The 20,154-nt window shown below is 29.7% G+C and overlaps 3 protein-coding genes across 5 annotated transcripts; 2 read left to right on the top strand and 1 right to left on the bottom strand.

Moving 5' to 3' along the window:
- Window positions 1-3,905: 3,905 nt before the first annotated feature.
- LOC132952591 (ubiquitin carboxyl-terminal hydrolase MINDY-3 homolog) lies at window positions 3,906-6,697 on the bottom strand. The gene is made up of 9 exons (XM_061024921.1): window positions 6,557-6,697; window positions 5,763-5,978; window positions 5,575-5,711; window positions 5,352-5,500; window positions 5,172-5,283; window positions 4,955-5,108; window positions 4,738-4,875; window positions 4,511-4,670; window positions 3,906-4,451 (listed from the first exon to the last, which is right to left on the bottom strand). The coding sequence occupies exons 2-9, from the start codon at window positions 5,881-5,883 to the stop codon at window positions 4,145-4,147; spliced, it is 1,278 nt and encodes a 425-aa protein (XP_060880904.1). The 5' UTR covers window positions 5,884-5,978; window positions 6,557-6,697; the 3' UTR covers window positions 3,906-4,144.
- LOC132952590 (cullin-2) lies at window positions 6,665-12,105 on the top strand. The gene is made up of 11 exons (XM_061024920.1): window positions 6,665-6,804; window positions 8,312-8,655; window positions 8,721-9,009; window positions 9,106-9,272; window positions 9,335-9,566; window positions 9,637-10,023; window positions 10,082-10,306; window positions 10,376-10,442; window positions 10,516-10,715; window positions 10,784-10,981; window positions 11,048-12,105. The coding sequence occupies exons 2-11, from the start codon at window positions 8,336-8,338 to the stop codon at window positions 11,174-11,176; spliced, it is 2,214 nt and encodes a 737-aa protein (XP_060880903.1). The 5' UTR covers window positions 6,665-6,804; window positions 8,312-8,335; the 3' UTR covers window positions 11,177-12,105.
- A 422-nt stretch (window positions 12,106-12,527) lies between these two features.
- On the top strand, window positions 12,528-18,180 carry LOC132952593 (paired mesoderm homeobox protein 2-like). Of its 3 annotated transcripts, none has more exons than XM_061024925.1 (6): window positions 12,528-12,741; window positions 13,043-13,155; window positions 13,237-13,363; window positions 15,038-15,161; window positions 15,983-16,085; window positions 17,923-18,180. In XM_061024925.1, the coding sequence occupies exons 2-6, from the start codon at window positions 13,047-13,049 to the stop codon at window positions 18,114-18,116; spliced, it is 657 nt and encodes a 218-aa protein (XP_060880908.1). In that variant the 5' UTR covers window positions 12,528-12,741; window positions 13,043-13,046; the 3' UTR covers window positions 18,117-18,180. The 3 variants fall into 3 exon arrangements, with proteins under 3 accessions (XP_060880908.1, XP_060880910.1, XP_060880909.1); XM_061024927.1 differs by lacking the exon at window positions 12,528-12,741 and adding an exon at window positions 12,763-12,842; XM_061024926.1 differs by lacking the exon at window positions 12,528-12,741 and adding an exon at window positions 12,769-12,842 and having other exon boundaries at window positions 13,003-13,155.
- The last annotated feature ends 1,974 nt before the right edge of the window (window positions 18,181-20,154 follow it).

Below are 20,154 nucleotides of genomic sequence, written 5' to 3'. Positions count from 1 at the left end.
AAGGCAAGTTGTATAATATCTGAAAAAAATATAGTGTTATGTGTCTTTATTGAACGTACCATAAGTAACCAAGTGTTATACCCATTGTTGGTTAGTTTTTTTCAAACTAATTTCATTAAAAATACTTTTTGGTCTGACGAAGTGATGATAAGTTTTTTATTCGCAAAAATGTATACATTTCTCCAATTGAATTTACGACAAGCGTGGAAATGTTTTTATAAATAAAAATGCACCTTCTTTTGAAATGCCCTGTGATAAAGCTATCATATTATCTCAGTAGTATAATCGAAATAAAAGTGATTTTGTTCCTAGTGCAAGTAAAGAAATGTAATAAATACCCATGACCTACCTCTAAACACTATTGGTTTTACATGCGTATTTTAAAATGTGATCGAAAACATGTTTGAATCTAACTTAATGCGAATCCATTTTTTATTCTAGAAATGTCCTTGGCAATTGGCAATTATGACTTACTGCGTAATGCGTTTTTAATAATAATAGTTTATTGCAACAACAACAGTTTAACGCATTTGAAATGCCTGTATAAAATACCTAAGTTGCAACTCGTCCTATAAATAAAAACTTGAATGTGGATGAGTTGAGTTGAATTTAAATCAAACAAAATGTAAAAAATATTACAAAAAAAAATTAGCAAATAAAAAATTAAGATATGCAAAAATATAATGTAAAACAAAAATATTTAAGATATAACACTAACTAAATGTTTTTTATATTGGATGAAATGAATAAAAGAAAAAACATTTATGTTTTATTTACGTAATTATAGGACACCTTTAATAATAGGGCTTTGATCACCAAAATTAGATTCATTCAATTTAGGTTGTTATTATTTTTTAATCTAGTGTAGTAAACATGCAATGGTTGATATTGCTTAATAGAGGTCCTAACCGTATAACAAAGTTTGTCGTTCATATGACAGTCTAAAAGTTTGCACATTAAGATCTGTATAATACTTATAGTGCATTTGTAGAGGAAAAATCTTGGTTTATTTAAAACAATTTTTATCAAAGAACATATAGTTGTACGCAATACATTAATATGGCCGGAGTATGTACAACCCCGGACCAATGAACCATACTAGTAAACTGATTGTGCTTATGCTAAGAAAACTGCCCTTAAAGTTTTTATATCTAATATATTATTGCGTTGTATTTTAAATTTATAAAATAATTTTCTTATTGAGCTATCGACAGAACAAATATGATCCACAAATTTTAATCTGTGGTCAAAATTTATGCCTAAGTATTTAATATTATGAACTCTCTCTAGAGAAATACAATTACAAGGCGAATTCAAATATTTACGATAATAAGAACGAATACTTAAGCCAGAATTAAAACTATTTGACGTACTTGTATAGTCAGAAATATTGAAAGTTACATATTTAGATTTACTTAAGTTCAATTGAAGTTTGCTATTGTCACACCAATTCTTGATCAAATCAAGACATATATTCGATTCTTTAAACAATTCATTACAATCTTTATTTTTTACAAGTACAATTGTATCATCTGCATAACACAGAACATCAGCATTTAGGTTTAAATTTAATAGTCCATTAAGAGGACGCTACACACCGGTTTTCGCCACCTAAAAGCATGTTTTAGTAGAATTGCTCTCATTTGTCAACTGTATTTATCGCACAAAATTCAAATTTTGACCATTTAAGGATAACAATTTTATCTGGGTTCCTATGTTGGATAATAAGTATACGTTTACTCAGTCGGCTTTTTTGGACTGTAGAAAATGATAAAATACCAAATATTCAACATTTATTAAAAGTTACTATGTTGATGGTATCTAAAAGATCCAACATAGGAACACAGATAATGTTCTCACCTTTGTGTTTACGAAAGTTATAAAAGATAAATAATATTGGCCCAAGAACAATAACCTGTGGGCTGTGGCACCGAAAAACTATTGGTATTTATATCACTAAGGATTCCATCTAGTCGAACTTGTTGTGATCTATTAGAGATAAAAGATTTAATTAAATTAAGAATATTACCTCTTATGTCACAGTAATCAAGTTGTTTATTAGTAACTCATGCTTCACACTATCAAACGCTTTTTAAAATCAAGAAAGGTACCCAAAACTTTAAAATTTTTATCCAAATTACTATGAATAAAGTGGGAAGTTTTAACTAATGGGTCTGTGGTTGACATATTAGAATGAAAACCATATTGATTTGGTGAAAAAAATGCATGTTTATTCAGAAAAATCATTAGTCCTTTTTTAATAAATTTTTCAAAAATTTTAGGAATGGTTAAGGTTAAAGCAATGGGTCTGTAGTTACTACATAGTTTTTTGTCACATGATTTGAAAAGAGGCAGAATAATAGTATTTTTATATGTGGAAGGATATTTACCAGAAATAATTGAAAAATTAAAAATAATAGATTTTTGAAATTATATCAACCGTTCTTTTAAGAAAATAATTTGTAAAATAAAAATAATTTGCAGGAATTTTCCAAATAAAATTAGCAATTTCAAAAGGGTTTATTGTATCAAGATAAATAGAATCATTTGTATGGCATTTTTTATTTAATTCACTCCAATTTAATTTATTATAATTATTAGTATTTATCTCTTTTATTTTATTAAAACATTAATATTTTTTCCGACATTAATATTATAATAATTAATACTTTGTATGCATATTACTTTATATATATATTACATATTTACATAACCATACCCCATGGCCTGTACGTACTTTTGATGTCACAACTAAGGTTTATATTTTTTGATAGACTATATAATGAAATATGAAAATTGGAATTTAAATTGTATACTTCCTGATCAGTAGGAGTATATAAGCTAAAATTGCTATATAATCTGTCAAGTAGACTTAATTGTGTGGTAAATACGTGTGTTTGTCGTATATTATAAATTTAGTATTGTTAATGTATATTATTTATGAGCTACACGCCATTGTTAAAGGGTTCAGCCCTTAAATCTTAATAAATAATATATACATTACAATATTGGTATGTTCATAGAAGCAATTAAAAACAAACCCAAAGTTCAAGGATAACCTTCGGCATCAACAGAACAACAGATGTCAGACGACACGAAAGCACCTACAATTTTAATTACTGCGTAACCGATTTCTACAAAATGGATAGACGACAAGCTTGGAAATGTTTTTATAAATAAAAATGCACCCTCTTTTGAAATGCCCTGCGATAAAATGATCATATTATCACAGTAGTATAATCGAAATAAAAGTAATTTCGTTCCTAGTGCATTGTTATGATTTGGTTATGTTTTATTTGGGTATAACGCCATGTATAGCATTCATGCTTCTTATTAATTTTTATATAGAACACTATTACACGAAACATAAATTTTATAAAAAAAACCACGGACAAATAACGCACAGCAATCAACAAGATAATGGAAAATGTACGTATTCGGATATCCTGATATTGTACCTGCGTACAAAAATTAAAAACCCAAGGGAACATTTTGTATGTTTATCAATAATCTATTTTTATTTACGATTAAATGCACTCAGTGCTCAGTGGCTTGTCGCCCACCAGTGATCTAAAATATTGGAAGCTTGTAATGCATTATATATTTGTGTGTATTAAAAATAAAATATGAAAATATTTATTTATTTATCTGTTTATAGTTTTATACAACCATTAATTATATAATATAAAACTATTAAATTGCTATAAATAATATTATGTTATACCTTATTTGGTCAATTTTAGATGTTTTTTTTTTTATAAATGTTATATAATTAATTAAACTTAATTAAATCATAAAATATGTATTTTTTTTTTTAATATTTACATAGTAATAATATTTATAAACATGAGATACTTGGTTACTGTTATACAAACTATAATGTATTGTGTTGTGTATACATTCAATGATTTGAAAAATGTATAATAAAAAATGTCCAACAATGTAATGAAAAATCTTAGCAAAATAATATAATTTTGAAAAAAAATCAGTATAATATCAAAGGAAAAAGTTTTTAGTATTACAATTTTACTATTTTAGTCAAAGTTGTGTTACAATTCTTAAAGTTTAGTAATAGTCTCAATGAGATTTTTTTAATAAAATCACCCATACATTTAGTAATTGTATTTTTTTCAGACATTTAAGTTTAATTAATTGAAGGTGTTACATTTCCTTTCCATTGTATTTCAATGGATGACCACTTAGATTGTAAACAAGATTGCAAGTTGTTGTCCTCAGATATGCATATAACATCAGATTCCTGGATTATAGCATTACCTTCTAAATATGTCACCTTTGAATTAGAATTGGATCTCGGTTGTCCGTTGTAATGAAATAACACAAAAACATCTGGAGTTCTGGTTTCTTGTTCGGAAAAAAATTCTTCCATAAACGATGGCATTAATATGATACCAAGCCCTTCGGAATCCAATTTTGTGGACATCAGATTTACACTAAAAAATCAATAGTGTCACATTTCATAATCTATACTGCAATTAAATAATTTACATACTATTCATCATCAGATACAAGGTCTAATTTTTCCAATAATGGCTTTAGATGTTGAGTACTAATGAAATTATTGCCATCTTGATCAAACAACTTAAATGTCCGTCTAGCAATATCAGCTTGTGTTTCTTTGCCCACCAAGTTTTGATCAAATGAAAACAGCACTGAAATGGTGAAACACGTTAAAATGAGACAAAAAAAAAAAAAAAATTATAAAAATGTCTCCAGTACCAGTAAGATGTGTATCGCTGCCCAACACCCAGATTGGGTTACATGGATTTTTTAAATAAGTTCCAACTTGACAGTACCTTAAATGTTCTAATAAGGTCATAAATCCAACTTCACTTTGCTTTTCAATACCTTGCAATTCTAAGACAAACACGTAATTATTTAAATATTAAATGTACAAATGTAGGTACCTATTCAATTTTTAATTTTCAAGACTTACTAAGCCCAGCTACTACTTGATCGTTATTAAATACGTTAGAAACGGCTTGTCCTGTAATCATCATATTGATTAAGCTTTGGCTACCATAGCCAAATTCTTTATCAATCAATGACACATCTAAATCACATATTTCTTCTTTTAATTTGACTAAACCCTACAAGAATAATTGTATGTCAATTTTTAAATGAAGGTATATTTAAATAAATAATTAATTTACCTTAGAGCGCATGACTGTATACAAAAATAACAAAACTCCGAATGTGTTACGTAACAAACTAATATGGTCGTTAAAAAAAGTTTCAATACTATCCTTATTCACTTGTTCTACTCTAGAAAAGTGTAAATAAAATAATTCAGCATGTGTCCAGCCACATAAATGAAAATAAACTATACATACTTAAGCATAGAATGAAACTGACTGTGTTCCAGGCACACCGCTTTATCATCAATATATACAAATTTCAAAATATCACAGCCTTCTGTTGCTTGGCAAAGGATATCACAGGCGGCCTTACACAGAAGATGGTTTTGTTCCTCAACTTCGGCCTATAGAATACAATATTTTTAAGATCAAATTCAACAATACACCACTAAACTTGTTTGAGTTGTTGAAAACATACTTTTTTCCAATCATCATCGACAGACTTATTGTTGACAATATACTTGACAATGTATGCCTGCATCGGTGCTAATACAGCGCAAGGTCCGCCTTCAAATTGCACCAGCGCCGTCGGTTCGTCGACACTGAAACAAAAACCTGACAACGATCATTTAGGTAATCCATTGTCAAACGACTGCGACGGCTCACCTTGGGTCCATCGTTGGAATATGTCTTGGCGTGCTTGGTCACCCCAAGTAAGTTTTATAATCTCTTCCAGTTCTTTGTCGTCTGGACCTGTTCTTGGCTCCGTTGCCTCCGTTTCCGCCATTGTGACTGTTCACGGCCAGTTCATATCGTCAAGCGCAACAGGATAAAATTAATAGATTCAAATCGCGCTCCCCGCTGAACAATCACGGTCTAATCCTTAAAAACAAGTGTCATGAATATTAAAATTACGCGAGTAAGGTGATAACTATACTATTAACTACACCGAAATCGTTCGGCGTTTAAAGTGCTTCAAAATCAAAAACAAAAACCACGGTTGTAGATTATCAGCAGCCACAACCGTGACAAAAACATAACAAATTCAAAAATATGTACCATAACCTAACATTTTTTTTTTATCAACTTGTAGAATTATTACAAATAATTTATATTGCTCATTTGCTCGCATATTATCTAAATACTAATTCTGTCTTGGGTACCGCAACGGTTGTGTTTATTATTTATTTACCAATAATTCTCGTCAATTAACCTTTTCCCCGATAGGATAATATTACCACCAGTTATACTATTATAATTGACCGCGAGACGTCACGAAAGTTAGTGTTACCTCTCACGAAAAATTAGAACTTTCGACGGCGTTCGGGCCCGCGAGTTCGGAGTTTACACATCACTTTGGCCACACTGCCGAGAGGGGTTCTCCGTGACGAATAAAATTGTGTTTATTAACTTTATTGTCTCACGATTATTGATAGAATCTGTCGTATAGAAATGCCTACCTGCCTGCGACTGCTGTATGTTCTACGATCGTGATTTGTCTCGTCCTTTGGGTGGTTTTATATTTTGATCGCCATCGATTCGTCGGCGTCAGTCGCTCGCCGTCAGTCGCGCTCTCGCCCGTGCCCCGGTTTCGTCGCGACTTGTTTGCATGTAAGTCCGTCATCGACTCGATCGCTTGTATCCACAGCATCCGGACTACAGCCAACGGGTGGAATATGGAATAGCGGATTCAAGTGACTGTCTCCAGGTATGGAAACGCAATATTGTAATATTGTCTGATATTTTTCGTAAATATCTCGGAGGGGTATTATAATAACATTATTATTACGACCCGATCGACTGCAAAGTGGTTGCGCAATTATTGTTGTTCGTCGTTTGACCTTAATGTTGACAAATATGGTGTTAGAACAGTTATTCATTTACTCGATGATCGGACGCGGTGGCCCGACAATCGGACGGATCGGTTATATTACGATCGTTCCACAGCAGTGGAATTTTATCTGGACTTATTCAAAAAAAAAATGTTTGTCTTAGGTACATACTGATTTAAAAGTACCTCTACCTATACATTTGTTTGCTCGTGTTGTAAAGCCAACGATCACTATTATTATCAGAGTTTAAAAATATTTATGTGCAATATTTCACATTTTTATGGCGTAGGTATTATATTTTGGACTACTGTCTTATATTATACACGCTAGATAAACAATCTTAAACCTTCTATTGGTTTAAGTACCTGGATATGATGCCCAATTTTGTGCATACAAAAGAATTTGGTTCATTAGATAATTTAAAACTTATAAGCCACCTATTTAAATACTTTAATTACCTACCTAATGCTTGTTCATTTTAATACCTAACAAATTCTTATTTATTCAATTTAAAATTATATTTGTCATTACCTGGGTACCTATGCAAAATATATTAATCGCGAAAATAATGTATAATTTATTCTTGTCTGAATTTGAATTACATAATGTAATTACATATACTTTTAAATATTCAGAATTAATTAAATTTTTGCCTAATAAATTATTCAACGACAAAAGGTAAATTACTTATAGGACAAAAACATGTCCTTTCGTGATCATCTATAGTATGTATTCAATTTAAAATGACTAGTTTTGCACATACCAAATGATCTTGTACATTGGCTCGCGACCCCCTTAGTACCAAAGTCGGCAATGGTTGTACGGTAATCGTTTCCAGTAAACAACAGGCGGGTGAATATAAGCAGCTGCAGTAGTAACAGTATAATGGTGATAGATGTGCAGTTTCAATTTATTTTTGTCCGTCGGATTGGCCATTGTTAATCTGAATAGAGTTTAGTTGGAATATTAACTTAACATTAAGTAATATTTATTTAGTTCTTACTCCTTGCTTTTAGCTGTATTTTTATTGTTTTATAATTGTATTGTCTTATTGACATTGGAAGGTCTAGAGAGGGCTAAGTCTCGCCTATAACCTACGTGAGTAAAAAAAATAAAAATAGTTAAAATATTCATAATAGGTTCCCAAAATTGCATTGCCTATGCTAATTGATTTCCGAAACATTTATATTTGTAATGTTCTATTATGTAATAAGCGAGGTAATAAGGGTTATTTAAGTCCTATGTAACTATGTAAGTAAAATCCTTTTAAGCTCATAGATACAAATATTACATTTAGTTAACATTTCTTACGAAATTGTGAGGCTTACTAATTATTACTTTCATACCGCTAATCTGTATTTTTCATTTAATTTTAATCTCTAGTTGTATTCAAAAAATTCAACGAATATGTCACTAAAACCAAAACCAATAAACTTTACGGAAAAATGGAACAGTTTACAAGAGACTGTAAAAGGTGTCATAACATTAGACACAGTCCCTAGAGATGCATGGAACGAACGTTTCAATGATGTTTACTCTATGTGTGTGGCCTTCCCAGAGCCCCTCGGTGATCAACTTTATGACTCAACAAAGTTGTTCTTAGAGAATCACGTACTTGAACTATTGACTATTATACAAACCGGAGGTACTGCAAATCTGTTACAAAATTATTATACATATTGGCAGAAGTATAGTAAAGGTGTCAAATACCTACATTCACTTTACCAGTATGTATTTTCTTATCTAAATTAACATATTAATGTATGTATAATATATAAAAATACATTTCTAGGTACCTTAATAACCAACATATTAAAAAGCATAAATTGTCAGAAGCAGAAGTTTTGTATGGAAACATTACACCAGATGCCACTGAACAGATGGAGGTTGGAGAACTTGGGCTTGATGTGTGGAAACACAATATGATAGTACCACTGAAAGACAGTATGCTCGAGTTATTATTAGATCAATTTGACAAACAAAGGCATGACATATCAATGACCACATCTTTGGATATCATTTCTGGTGTTATTAACTCATTTGTTGTTGTCCAAGAGTTCAGGAAAAAATATCCACTTGAAGTAAGTATTTATATTTATTTATCATAAGATAAGAAAATACCTTCATACATTCATGAAGGACCTATGTTTTAAATTTAACATTTTATTTTTTTTCAGTTGTATCAAAGTTATTTTGAGCAACCTTTTTTGGAGCAAAGTAGTGAACACTTTAAACGCGAAGCTGCAAGATTGTTACAAGAAAACACAGTGTCCGAGTACATGGTTAAAGTGTTGCAAATATTGAAAGAAGAAGGAATTAGATCAAAAAAATATCTCCATGACAGGTAATTTCTCACAATATTGAAACCATAGTGATACAAGATATTAATGTTTATATTTTATTTAGCACCTATGTTAAACTGCGGGGACGTTGTCGTCAACATATGGTTGGTGATCATTTAGATTTTTTGCATGGAGAGTCTGAAGCTATGATAAAGGAAGAGCGGCGAAATGACATGCACAATATTTATTTACTTTTACGTGAAATTAAAGATGGAATGACCTCATTAGTTGACATTTTCAGAGAACACATAAAACAACACGGAATCAGAGTTATTGAATCTTTAAGACAAGAACAAGTATATATTTATTATTTAATAATAATTTTTAAGTCTGAATTACAATTTACGTACATAATTTTTCATATAGATATATGTACATTTTGTTGAGGAAGTATTGGAGGTACATAAAAAATACAAATCTATAGTTGTAGATGTGTTCAACAATGATTTATGCTTCAGTGGTGCACTTGATAAAGCATTTACAGTAATCATAAACTATAAACAAGTAAAAAATCAACCATCTAAGTCCCCAGAATATTTATCAAAATACTGCGATAATTTACTGAAAAAATCATCTAAAGGCATGTGTGAGGGTGAAATTGATCAAAAACTATTACAGTCTATTACTATATTCAAGTATGTAGATGATAAAGATATATTCCAGAGGTTCTATCAAAGGCATCTGGCAAAACGGTTAATACACCAACAAAGTCAGTCCATGGACGGAGAAGAAGGAATGATCAACAAATTGAAAGTAAATTAATCAAATGTTGTTAAATTTGTATTATGTTAATAATCATATTTGTTTTTAGCAAGCTTGTGGTTACGAGTTTACAAATAAATTACATCGTATGTTTACTGATATCAGAGTATCAGAAGGACTAAATTCAAAATTCCATAGTGAATTCCTTAAACCTACTGATAAGTTAAATGTCTCATTTTCTATGTATGTATTGCAAACTGGAGCTTGGCCTTTGGGATCATCAATTGTGTCATCATTTGTTATTCCTCAACAACTGATACCTTGTATACAATATGTAAATATTTAAAATATATATAATATATTTATAATATAACTTTAATTCAACCAGATTTATTGTAATTAGTTTGAAGCTTTCTACAAAGAAAAATTTAATGGACGAAAATTAACATGGCTTCATCATCATTGCCAGGGTATTGTTATTTTGTTAAATTATTATTATATCCTTATTATTTATTAAAATTTATTTATTTATTGTATCAATAGGCGAGTTAAAATTGGACTATTTACAAAAAGTGTATATAGTGACAATGCAGACATTTCAAATGTCTATCATGTTACTATTTGAAGACCGTGATACAATAAACTACACTGAAATTCACGAAATACTTCAATTAACAAGTGATCAATTTCAAAAGCACATCAATAGCTTAATTGAATGTAAATTGTTGTTGATTGATGGTGATGTAAGTAAACTGTCTACAAATTTTAATAAACTTATTATTTTACATTGCTGTTTATTAATTATTTTTAGAATGTTTCATTAAATATGGCATACACCAATAAGCGTACAAAATTGCGTATAACATCAGCTCTCCAAAAAGAAACTCCTCAAGAGGTTGAACAGACTGTTAATTCTGTCGAAGATGATCGTAAAACATACTTACAGGCAGCTATTGTTCGAATAATGAAATCGCGTAAGATACTGAGACATAATCAACTTGTGAATGAAGTAAGTAAAATAAATAAAAATGTGTAGTTGAATATTTAATTATTAACAATATCTATTATGTTTTAGATACTTTCCCAATCAAAGACATTTGCACCATCGATTGCACTCATAAAAAAATCTATCGAAACACTAATTGATAAAGGATATCTAGAACGCACCCCAAATTCATCTGATGGCTACAGTTATGTGGCTTAATTTTTTTTAATGATTATATACATTTTAAGTCATATTGTTTCATTATTATACATAATTACCTACTTATTTTTTCAATGTATTGAAAATGGTTTTTGTATTGTATATAATTTAAATATTTTTTAAAATTATGTTTGTTCTTGTAAACTCTAAATCGTGTTTCTAACTAATCCATTTAACACAATAGATAATTTAATTTAATGTCTTCGATTTACTATCAGAAAGTGTTTTGTTTGTATTGTTGCCCAATTTCTGTATAGTTATAAATATTGTGTAGCTGATAAACAAATTAATTTGTCTACGTTTTAAACAAGATTTGGATAAGTTGATCTATTGCTATTTTCAAAATGTTTAAACACATTTAATGTTGATATATGTCTGTATATAATTTAGCACAATTCCTTATAAAAACATGTTATCAAAGTAGATTATTGTTTGAATTTAAAACCTTAAATAAATTATATTATTGTAATTATAATTTTGTATATATAATATACAGCCATTCTGGTATTCATTTTTTTAGAAGCTCATTTTCATTTTAGTTTACATGAAAAAAACTCCTTTTAAAAATGATGAATAAAAGTTTCCGCATAAAACCAATTTTTTTGTTAGAAAGCAATGATTTAGAATACTCAAATTTAATGTTACAGATTTACTATCCGAAAGTGTTTGTATAGTTTCCCAGTTTCTATATAGCTATAATTACTGTGTTGATTGTATACAAATTAATTTTTCTACATTTTAAACAAACTTTGTATTAGGTGACCTATTACTATTTTTAAAATGTTTAAACAGATATTTTAATTTAATGTTGATATGTGTGTGTACCTACTGTGTATATGATTTAGCACAATATTCCTAATAAAATACCTGTAATCAAAATAGATGATTGTTTGAATTTAAAACTTGAAATAAATTATACTATTGTAATTATAATTTTGTATATAATATTATAATAAATAGGTGTTTAATTTTTTGGCAGCTCATTTTCATTTATATGAAGAGAAAAAACTCCTTTTATAAATGACAAATACAAATTTCCGCGTAAAACAAATGTTGTTCTTGGGAAGCAATGATTTAGATCACTCGAAATAAAATAGAATTTGTATTTAAATCGACGCCCCCGAAAACTATAACTACTATGGGTATTGCGATGACACAATTAGACGTGTGTGAAGACTCGGAGAAGCATATATATGTACACGACATAATAATATATTTGTTGACATTCAATATATCATTCTACAGTTACATTAGAAAAAACAAAATCGATATATGTTATGCAAGAGAATAATATAGTCGACCGAATCCATTGGCGCTAATCAGGAACGCACTTTTGCTGCTTCCGTAGAAGCTCGAAAGTTCAAACCTTGTACGCCACTCTTCGTGGCTCACAGCGAAACGTATTTTTTTCTTAATGTAATAATAACGCGCCCTAGTTCACAGAACAAATGACATATTATTATATCGTACACTGTGCAGCGTCCTAACCGAATTACGCTCATTTAATTATAATAATAACACCAATAAGGTTCCAGTGACATAATTAAATTTGCCATCACCATAAGGTCAGTAGTATAATAATAATTCACAACCGATACATTCAGAGGTGTACACACGAGGGGGGGGGGATAGACCCCCCAACGTAGACCAACGATTTTTCTTTTCGGTAAATAATTGGGTAGTCATGCCTACTCTGTAATTTTAGTATTTTGTAATTTAAATAATTAACTTCGATATCCCGACTCTCCCGCAATGGGAGGTGCACCGTGTGTACGCCCCACTGGGTGTATTTTACTTTGATTTTTTCTATGTATCGTAAATTATAGACGTAGAAAACTGTATTAAACATGATGTGGTGGCGTTTAGGGGTATGGAAGAGAAGGCGATTTTGGACATTTCAGACCTGCGTTGCACCGAGACGGATTCCGGTGACACCACCACGGTGCTCGACGGTCTTTTAGGAGCTGGACCGCACTACGGTAGGTGGTCGTCGGACGATTGTTGTTAAATGACATAACAACAATAAAATAAATTGATGTGTTCTGTCGTCATACGTGCAGATTACGGCGATGTGACCGGCTGTGACAGTCCATCGGATCGATGCGACGACAACGATCAATCGTCCGGATCTCTGAGCACAGACCAAAATTCCAACAGCAACGTCAAGAGGAAACAGCGGAGATACAGGTGACGGTTGCGTTCGGACGTTTTTTTTTTTGTTGTTTTGTAACAGTAGTTTTACCCACTACCCCAGGGATGAGCATGGGATTTCGAAATAAAGTATTTGAACATACGACGTAGAGATACCCATCTAGTAGACATATTATAACAAAAAAACCTAATACAATTTGTAAAGTGTACCTATTATACGTTAGTTTTGAAAAAACAAATTTTTATAATACTCGAGATTTTATATTTTGTATTTAATCTCGACATTTTCAAGATTATAAGATTTTAGATTATAAAAGTTAAGTCTTTTGGCCATAATATATTAAATCAGTGCAGCTTAGCCTTCACGGGAAAAAAAATTACCATAATATTATAGTTAGACAAATTATAGTAAATATAACTATTTAATTCGTAAAATAACTAAAATGATTTAGTTATTATTACTATATTTTATAGTTAATGCAGTTTTTAATGTTTGAATTAACTAAAAATTATAGTTAAAATAGCATATTTCAGTTCGAATAACTATAATAACTTGACTATAATATTTTAGTAAATCTGATTAATCTTATAGCTATCTCTATAGCAATTATAATATACAGTCAATCCTACTATTTTTATAGTACAAACAACTGTTTTGTTTTTTCCGTGTTTAATGATGAGTGCATTTGTACCTACTGCATATTATTATCATTTTATATACAAGCCACAGTTGTGAAATTATTTTACAGGAACATCAAATTAAGTTTCATTGTTTTTAGAATTTTAATAGCTTTTCATAGGTGACATTTGAGGGGGGAGGGGTCGCAAGTGCGCAGTTCCCCCCAGAAAAAAGGGCAAACTTATCATTTTAAATGGGTTGGTAAATTATGATTAATTTTTACCTCTCCCCGGCAATCAGAGTCAAGTGCCGCCTAAAAACTGCTTTTTTATTATCATGTTAAATTTACATTTTAGGATAATTATTTAAAAATATAAATAAACACACGGTAGGTATATTCTGTTGTACCAGACACCATTTTTTTTGCAGTTTTATTTGTTTTATCGTAATATGTCAGGCGTAGCATGTAGCCAGGCGAGGTGATTTGGGTGTTAAGACACCCTTCTCCGTATAATTTAGAAACATATTCGATGTGTGCACAGTTATATTTAAATATTAAATTAAAACCATCAAACCTTCAAACCATTAATCCTGGTTACGGGTCTGTTGGGTAAACATGCTGAAAACGATGGTGAAGTCAGAATTATTTGGCGGTCGGACTACCAAATTCTGACTTCACTATCAAACGATATGCTTAAGCATGCTTAACTTCATACGTTAAGAAAAAAATACAAGTTTTCCGGTAAAACAAAAAAGTTCCAAACTTTATGCTTAAAGACAAAGACAACTATACCTAAAAATGTTTCTAAAAAGAAAATGTGGATTCTATATTATAATAGTATATTAGTGTGCACTAAGCAGTAATAGAGTCATCGGTCATCGATTTAGTATTTTTTATTTATATTTTATAAAGCGTGCATTTCAGAACCGCTCTAAAAATCATAATAATTATATTCTTGCAAAAATGCGATTATGTTGCGATTAAAAATGAGATAAGACGTTTTATATGTGCTTTTTGCTGACTGCTCGACACTAACTTTTACACCCCGTTGTGTATCTGATGTATGTTAAATTTGAATTTATGTTTTCAGAACGACGTTCACGAATTTCCAACTGGAAGAACTAGAAAACTCGTTTCAGAAAACACATTATCCCGACGTATTTTTTCGCGAAGAACTGGCAATGAGAATCGACTTGACTGAAGCTAGGGTGCAGGTATTACCTATATTTTTCATATTACCTACCTAGTACCAATCCCGGATTAAGGAGGGCAAGGGGGAAGCACGGACACGGTACCAGGGCACATATTTTTATACAAAACACAGTGTGCACACTGACACCGCACATTCGAAAGACATTTCAAAAAATAAAACAAATCATGTTCATATCACGAAATGTTACCTACCGAATTAGAAATTGATATTTTAATAGGTATGCTACTTGATAACTATCATAAAGTTTGTAAATTATAGTGAAAATGGATACTGTAATTTGTGAACGATGTGGTTCAATATGTAGTATAATGTAGGTAGTAGGTACGTGGTAATACCATGTAAATATTAAATTATATTCAATAATCTATATCGTTAACATAATTCAATTATTATTATTTAAATTATTTGTTGATATTAGGCGATTTTGAGCTATATTCGAGGAAAGTCGGTAACAATATTTTATATTACCTATAGTGTCTAACGCCTAAAATAGAATGCATTGGTTGTTACAGCGACTATATAATATCTGTGTTTAAATAATTTATAATTGTATAATGTATATATTACATAATTATTTTTATAGTATATTATTAATTATTTTGTTTTTTATGGTTTAGTATCATAAACTTGTTCAACCATGAAAAATGAGTAACTATTTAAAAATTGTTTGAAGTGAGATAGGTTAAAGTTTGAGAGTTAAATCTAAGTGTCTGGTGTTCCGTGGCCCAATAGATCTTTAATTCGGTCTTATGCTATTTAGCATATCCGTCCGTGATCGATGTAATATTTTTAAAACAAATGTTGTCTAAATAATCTATATAGGTATGGTTTCAAAATCGTAGAGCCAAATGGCGGAAGCAGGAAAAAACCTTGGTTTCCCAGCACCAGAACCAAAATGAACCAATTATAAACCCTTGTCTAACAGGTTAGAAATTAATCATTAAGTCTTAAAACCGTAATTATACAGTATATCAACTACCAACATGGTTGATAGGTGACTATATAGTATATATAATAATATTCATAATTTATAATATCCTAGATATATTATGTCTATATGCTCGAGTACCTACCTATATATATATAAATTATTATATGCACGATACGTATATATATTCTGCATAGTGCAGCGTAAATGGCATTAACTGCACCATAATATTAGGTAGGCTTTATATATAATTGTTGATGTATTTCAATGAACACTAGTTAAGTACTTACCTATATAGTAATTATAATAAAACAATTTATTTTTAAATTGTAATCCTTTTCCTACGTAAGAATTCATTAATTTGAATTTCCCGATTTTTATATATTGCCATCGATCGGTAGTAAATCGATGACATAGGTCGTTAGATAGGTACCTAATTAGTAATTACTATTGGTACTAATATAAATAATTGTATTCGTATTTCGTATACAGTTTCCCGTGTGTCCTGCTGTGACGGGTTCAGACGTCCGAGACATGTTCTAAAGTACAGCCACCAAGTTATGGGTAATTTTATTTCCACATCTCCGTAATGGATGTGTTCAATTAAAAATCATTGTATCTGTACCTAGTGTACCTATATGACAATGATTATGGGCAAAGGATACGGTTGGATCAGTATCCATTTCTTATGATACTTTTATAGTTTCAAGTTTGATAGTTTTCATATTATATTGCATTTATATTATTGTATTATTATTATTTAGTATTTTCTTAAATTCGATATTTTTCAAAATCGTAGCATATTGATTGAAAATGCTTATCAGATCGTATCCTAAAATGGCGTAAATAAGTTCATATAATAATGGTTAAAATATATTTAGCTTGAAATGAATTCAACGTTTGTTTTATGCTTAAACACAAAAAAATATCAATATAAATTGAAAAAAATATATCTGTGGTTTAATGTTGTATTTTGTTAACGTATTATGAAGAAAAATACCTACTGGGTATTTCCTACTATACAGATTACATTTGCTATCATAGAAACCACCCCAGGGGGGTTCAATAAAGAAATACGTTTTTTGATCCATGACAGACACACGGGTAAAAATAAGTATAAATAAATTAAAAAAGTAGAACACATCATAGGTACTCATTGGTACTCATAGGTTCTCATTGTAAATACTAATACCAATACATAAACCTCATGTCTACACCCTGTCAAAAACTTAAAGTCAATCAATTCAAAATTAATAGAATTAATTATTTATTAATACTTTGATCGATCTTATAGAATACCTATAGTAAGTAGGTTTAGTATATTTTAGGCTTTAACTCGTAAAGTTATCGTGGTAACTGTTATATTTCCATTGTACATTTGGATCATATTTACTAGAAATCCATAATAATGGTGTTATATGTATTTTATTTTATTTTTTTTTTATTAATTAACGCCAGCCGGATTTTATAACAATATTGACAACATTTTACAAACATAAATTAAAATTATTTAGTAGTAACCCTCAATGTTTATAATGTACCTATATTCACTATAACCCAGAGTATTATTAACCATGATTTCAAATCGGTTAATTTAAATAAAATATTTATTGAAGTATTGTAAACACTATTATTTTGACTTTTAAATACCTACCTATCTTATGATATATGTATTATAATAAAACTATATGTGGCTAAGTATAAAGTATGACATTTTATTATTTCTTAAAAACATTTGTTATAGTTTTTATAGTAGGTATATTTTGTATAAGTACTAAATACAGTATGTAAACTAAATTCCAAAGCAATTGGTTTCTTTTACATTGTTTTTCAGATAATCCAATGTTCGGAAACTCTTCTAGCCTCCTTCCTCAGACAGATTGGAATAGTCTATGCTCTTATACTTCATTTCAACCATCGGCGACGTTCGATAAGGATCTACAATCAATTGACATCGACAATGATTTGCTTCGGTTCAAAACAAGAGAACTACATGAAAACGATATGCTCATGTCGCCACCTTCATAGACGTTTATTGATCAATTGTTAAGTAATTAATTGTTAATTAAAGAATCTATACAATTATGTTAAACGTCCGTTTTATATCATTCATATCTAAGTCATGACTTTTCCAATTCTATAACAAAGCCCATACAAGTACGTCACTTATTTATATAGGTCATTAGGACTCTGGATTCATATTATTTCATATAGGTACCACTGTACCAGGTATCGTCAGACTGCAATAGGTAGGTACACACTAACACGATATTTATGCCTATACATATATGGCTATAAGTATACAGTACCTACGCCAATGTTAATTAATTGGAAAGTCAGTAAATCTAATAAGCAATATAATGCAGATATCATTAGCGCAACTATGAGAGAGTGCACCGCAAGAAACTTTTGCATTCCCGAGTTTAAAATGTGCCCCCCAAAAAATAAGAACCCTTTTCTATTATATTTTGATTATTTTGGAGTAAAAATTATCAATAAATACGAAAATGTTGTACTTTATAGTCTATACTCTAAAGTACCTATTGTAACCTATTGTAACCTATTGTACATATACTACTTATAGTTCAGATCAGCTGGAGTTAAAAAGTACTCAACTGATTAAAAATAATTGTAATGGTATTATTGATTTGGGTACCTATAATTGAGAGAGGAGATGTAGAACACTTCGTCCTGAAGTCTGAACTAGCAGTAATTTAAATAATAACAATTCACCAGCAGAAAAATCATTTTAAAATATAGTTGTGACAATTGTATTAATATAATGTCACTGTTTCACTCTTATTAAAATATAGTATTAGAAATATACATTAGAAATTATTGTTAATAGATATACAGTGTTATATGGGTAGAGGTATGCAGGGAATTCTTTACAATTTGAACAATCCCAAAAATATTGGTCTAGTTGCGCCTATGGCAGATATGCTAGTGCAGTTTTTTTTAATGTAATATAATTATGACTAATAAACATATCTTATATTATGGTCTAAAAAACAATTTCAAAAAACGCTTGGAAAACAAATAGCTATTTTGTAGTTATTACTTATTTATTTATAATATGGCGAAAAAAAAATTGAAATCGGTTGAATTTTGAATGAAAGCAACTTATATATTTTTTTAAATACAGCATAACATGGTAAAACTGTATGGTTTTCACACTTTGATAAGTGATAAGTCTAGTGCTGCTGAGGACTTCTAGTACTCAAACACCTTAAAATATATGTATGGACATATGCATTTAAAAACCAAATACCTAATATGCACTTAAAACATGCTCTAAAAATATGTAGTAGGTATTATATAAAATATGGAACCTAATTTAAATATTTATGTGAAAAAAAAAAATATAAAAATATATTATTTTAACTATTTGATAAAAACTAGAAAAATGAATTGCACGGTAATCAACTCTAACGGTATGCGATAAATTATGACTAACAACTGAAGTTTACTTCCTACAATCCTACACGCGTCGCAATGTTATCGCCCTGATAGTGAATTACTTAAACCGATAATCTTAATATTATTTATAGGTTGACTGTAATATTTTTGTACAGATTTTCCAGCTTATATTATATTTAATATCAACATTTTCTAAATTTTTACATATTGTATAATATTATGCTCTTGATCTGTCCAATTTACTCAAATATGCATTTAAATAAAATGTATTATTTAAATAAATTAAAATTTTTATAATATAGGTAACCTTCTTGTGTTATGAAACATATTTATATACATCACTCGCATTGTTCTGCGACCTTTCTAGATAAATGTGAAAGAACTAAAAGCTCTCAGCCTTACGAGTGATGACTATAATGATAATCCAAAGGCGATATAATATAGAACACGCACTACGTAGGTACTCGTTGATAGTATAATATATGAGTTATATACTATAATATATTATGTAATATTTGTCATCTGTTTTATAATATTGTTGAACATAATAAACACCTTGAACTGATATAAGGTATGCACAACTGCAAAATTAGAGGTAAAAATTATATTTTGAAAATTTGAAAAAATATGCAAAATACAATTTTAA

Source organism: Metopolophium dirhodum, chromosome 9 (assembly GCF_019925205.1).
Source record: "Metopolophium dirhodum isolate CAU chromosome 9, ASM1992520v1, whole genome shotgun sequence".
Classification (NCBI taxonomy): domain Eukaryota; kingdom Metazoa; phylum Arthropoda; class Insecta; order Hemiptera; family Aphididae; genus Metopolophium; species Metopolophium dirhodum.
This window is presented reverse-complemented; position numbering and strand designations above follow the sequence as displayed.

What these genes read in the sequence shown, in the direction of transcription:
- LOC132952591 (XM_061024921.1), bottom strand. Translation starts at nt 5,883, where the DNA reads ATGGCGGAAACGGAGGCAACGGAGCCAAGAACAGGTCCAGACGACAAA. An exon ending in ATACAGTCATGCGCTCTAAG is followed by an intron (nt 5,109 to 5,171) that starts GTAAATTAATTA and finishes TTATTCTTGTAG; the next exon opens with GGTTTAGTCAAATTAAAAGA. An exon ending in CAGCGATACACATCTTACTG is followed by an intron (nt 4,671 to 4,737) that starts GTACTGGAGACA and finishes TCACCATTTCAG; the next exon opens with TGCTGTTTTCATTTGATCAA.
- LOC132952590 (XM_061024920.1), top strand. Translation starts at nt 8,336, where the DNA reads ATGTCACTAAAACCAAAACCAATAAACTTTACGGAAAAATGGAACAGT. An exon ending in GAATGATCAACAAATTGAAA is followed by an intron (nt 10,024 to 10,081) that starts GTAAATTAATCA and finishes ATTTGTTTTTAG; the next exon opens with CAAGCTTGTGGTTACGAGTT. An exon ending in TGTTGTTGATTGATGGTGAT is followed by an intron (nt 10,716 to 10,783) that starts GTAAGTAAACTG and finishes AATTATTTTTAG; the next exon opens with AATGTTTCATTAAATATGGC.
- LOC132952593 (XM_061024925.1), top strand. Translation starts at nt 13,047, where the DNA reads ATGGAAGAGAAGGCGATTTTGGACATTTCAGACCTGCGTTGCACCGAG. An exon ending in AGGAAACAGCGGAGATACAG is followed by an intron (nt 13,364 to 15,037) that starts GTGACGGTTGCG and finishes TTATGTTTTCAG; the next exon opens with AACGACGTTCACGAATTTCC. An exon ending in TATAAACCCTTGTCTAACAG is followed by an intron (nt 16,086 to 17,922) that starts GTTAGAAATTAA and finishes ATTGTTTTTCAG; the next exon opens with ATAATCCAATGTTCGGAAAC.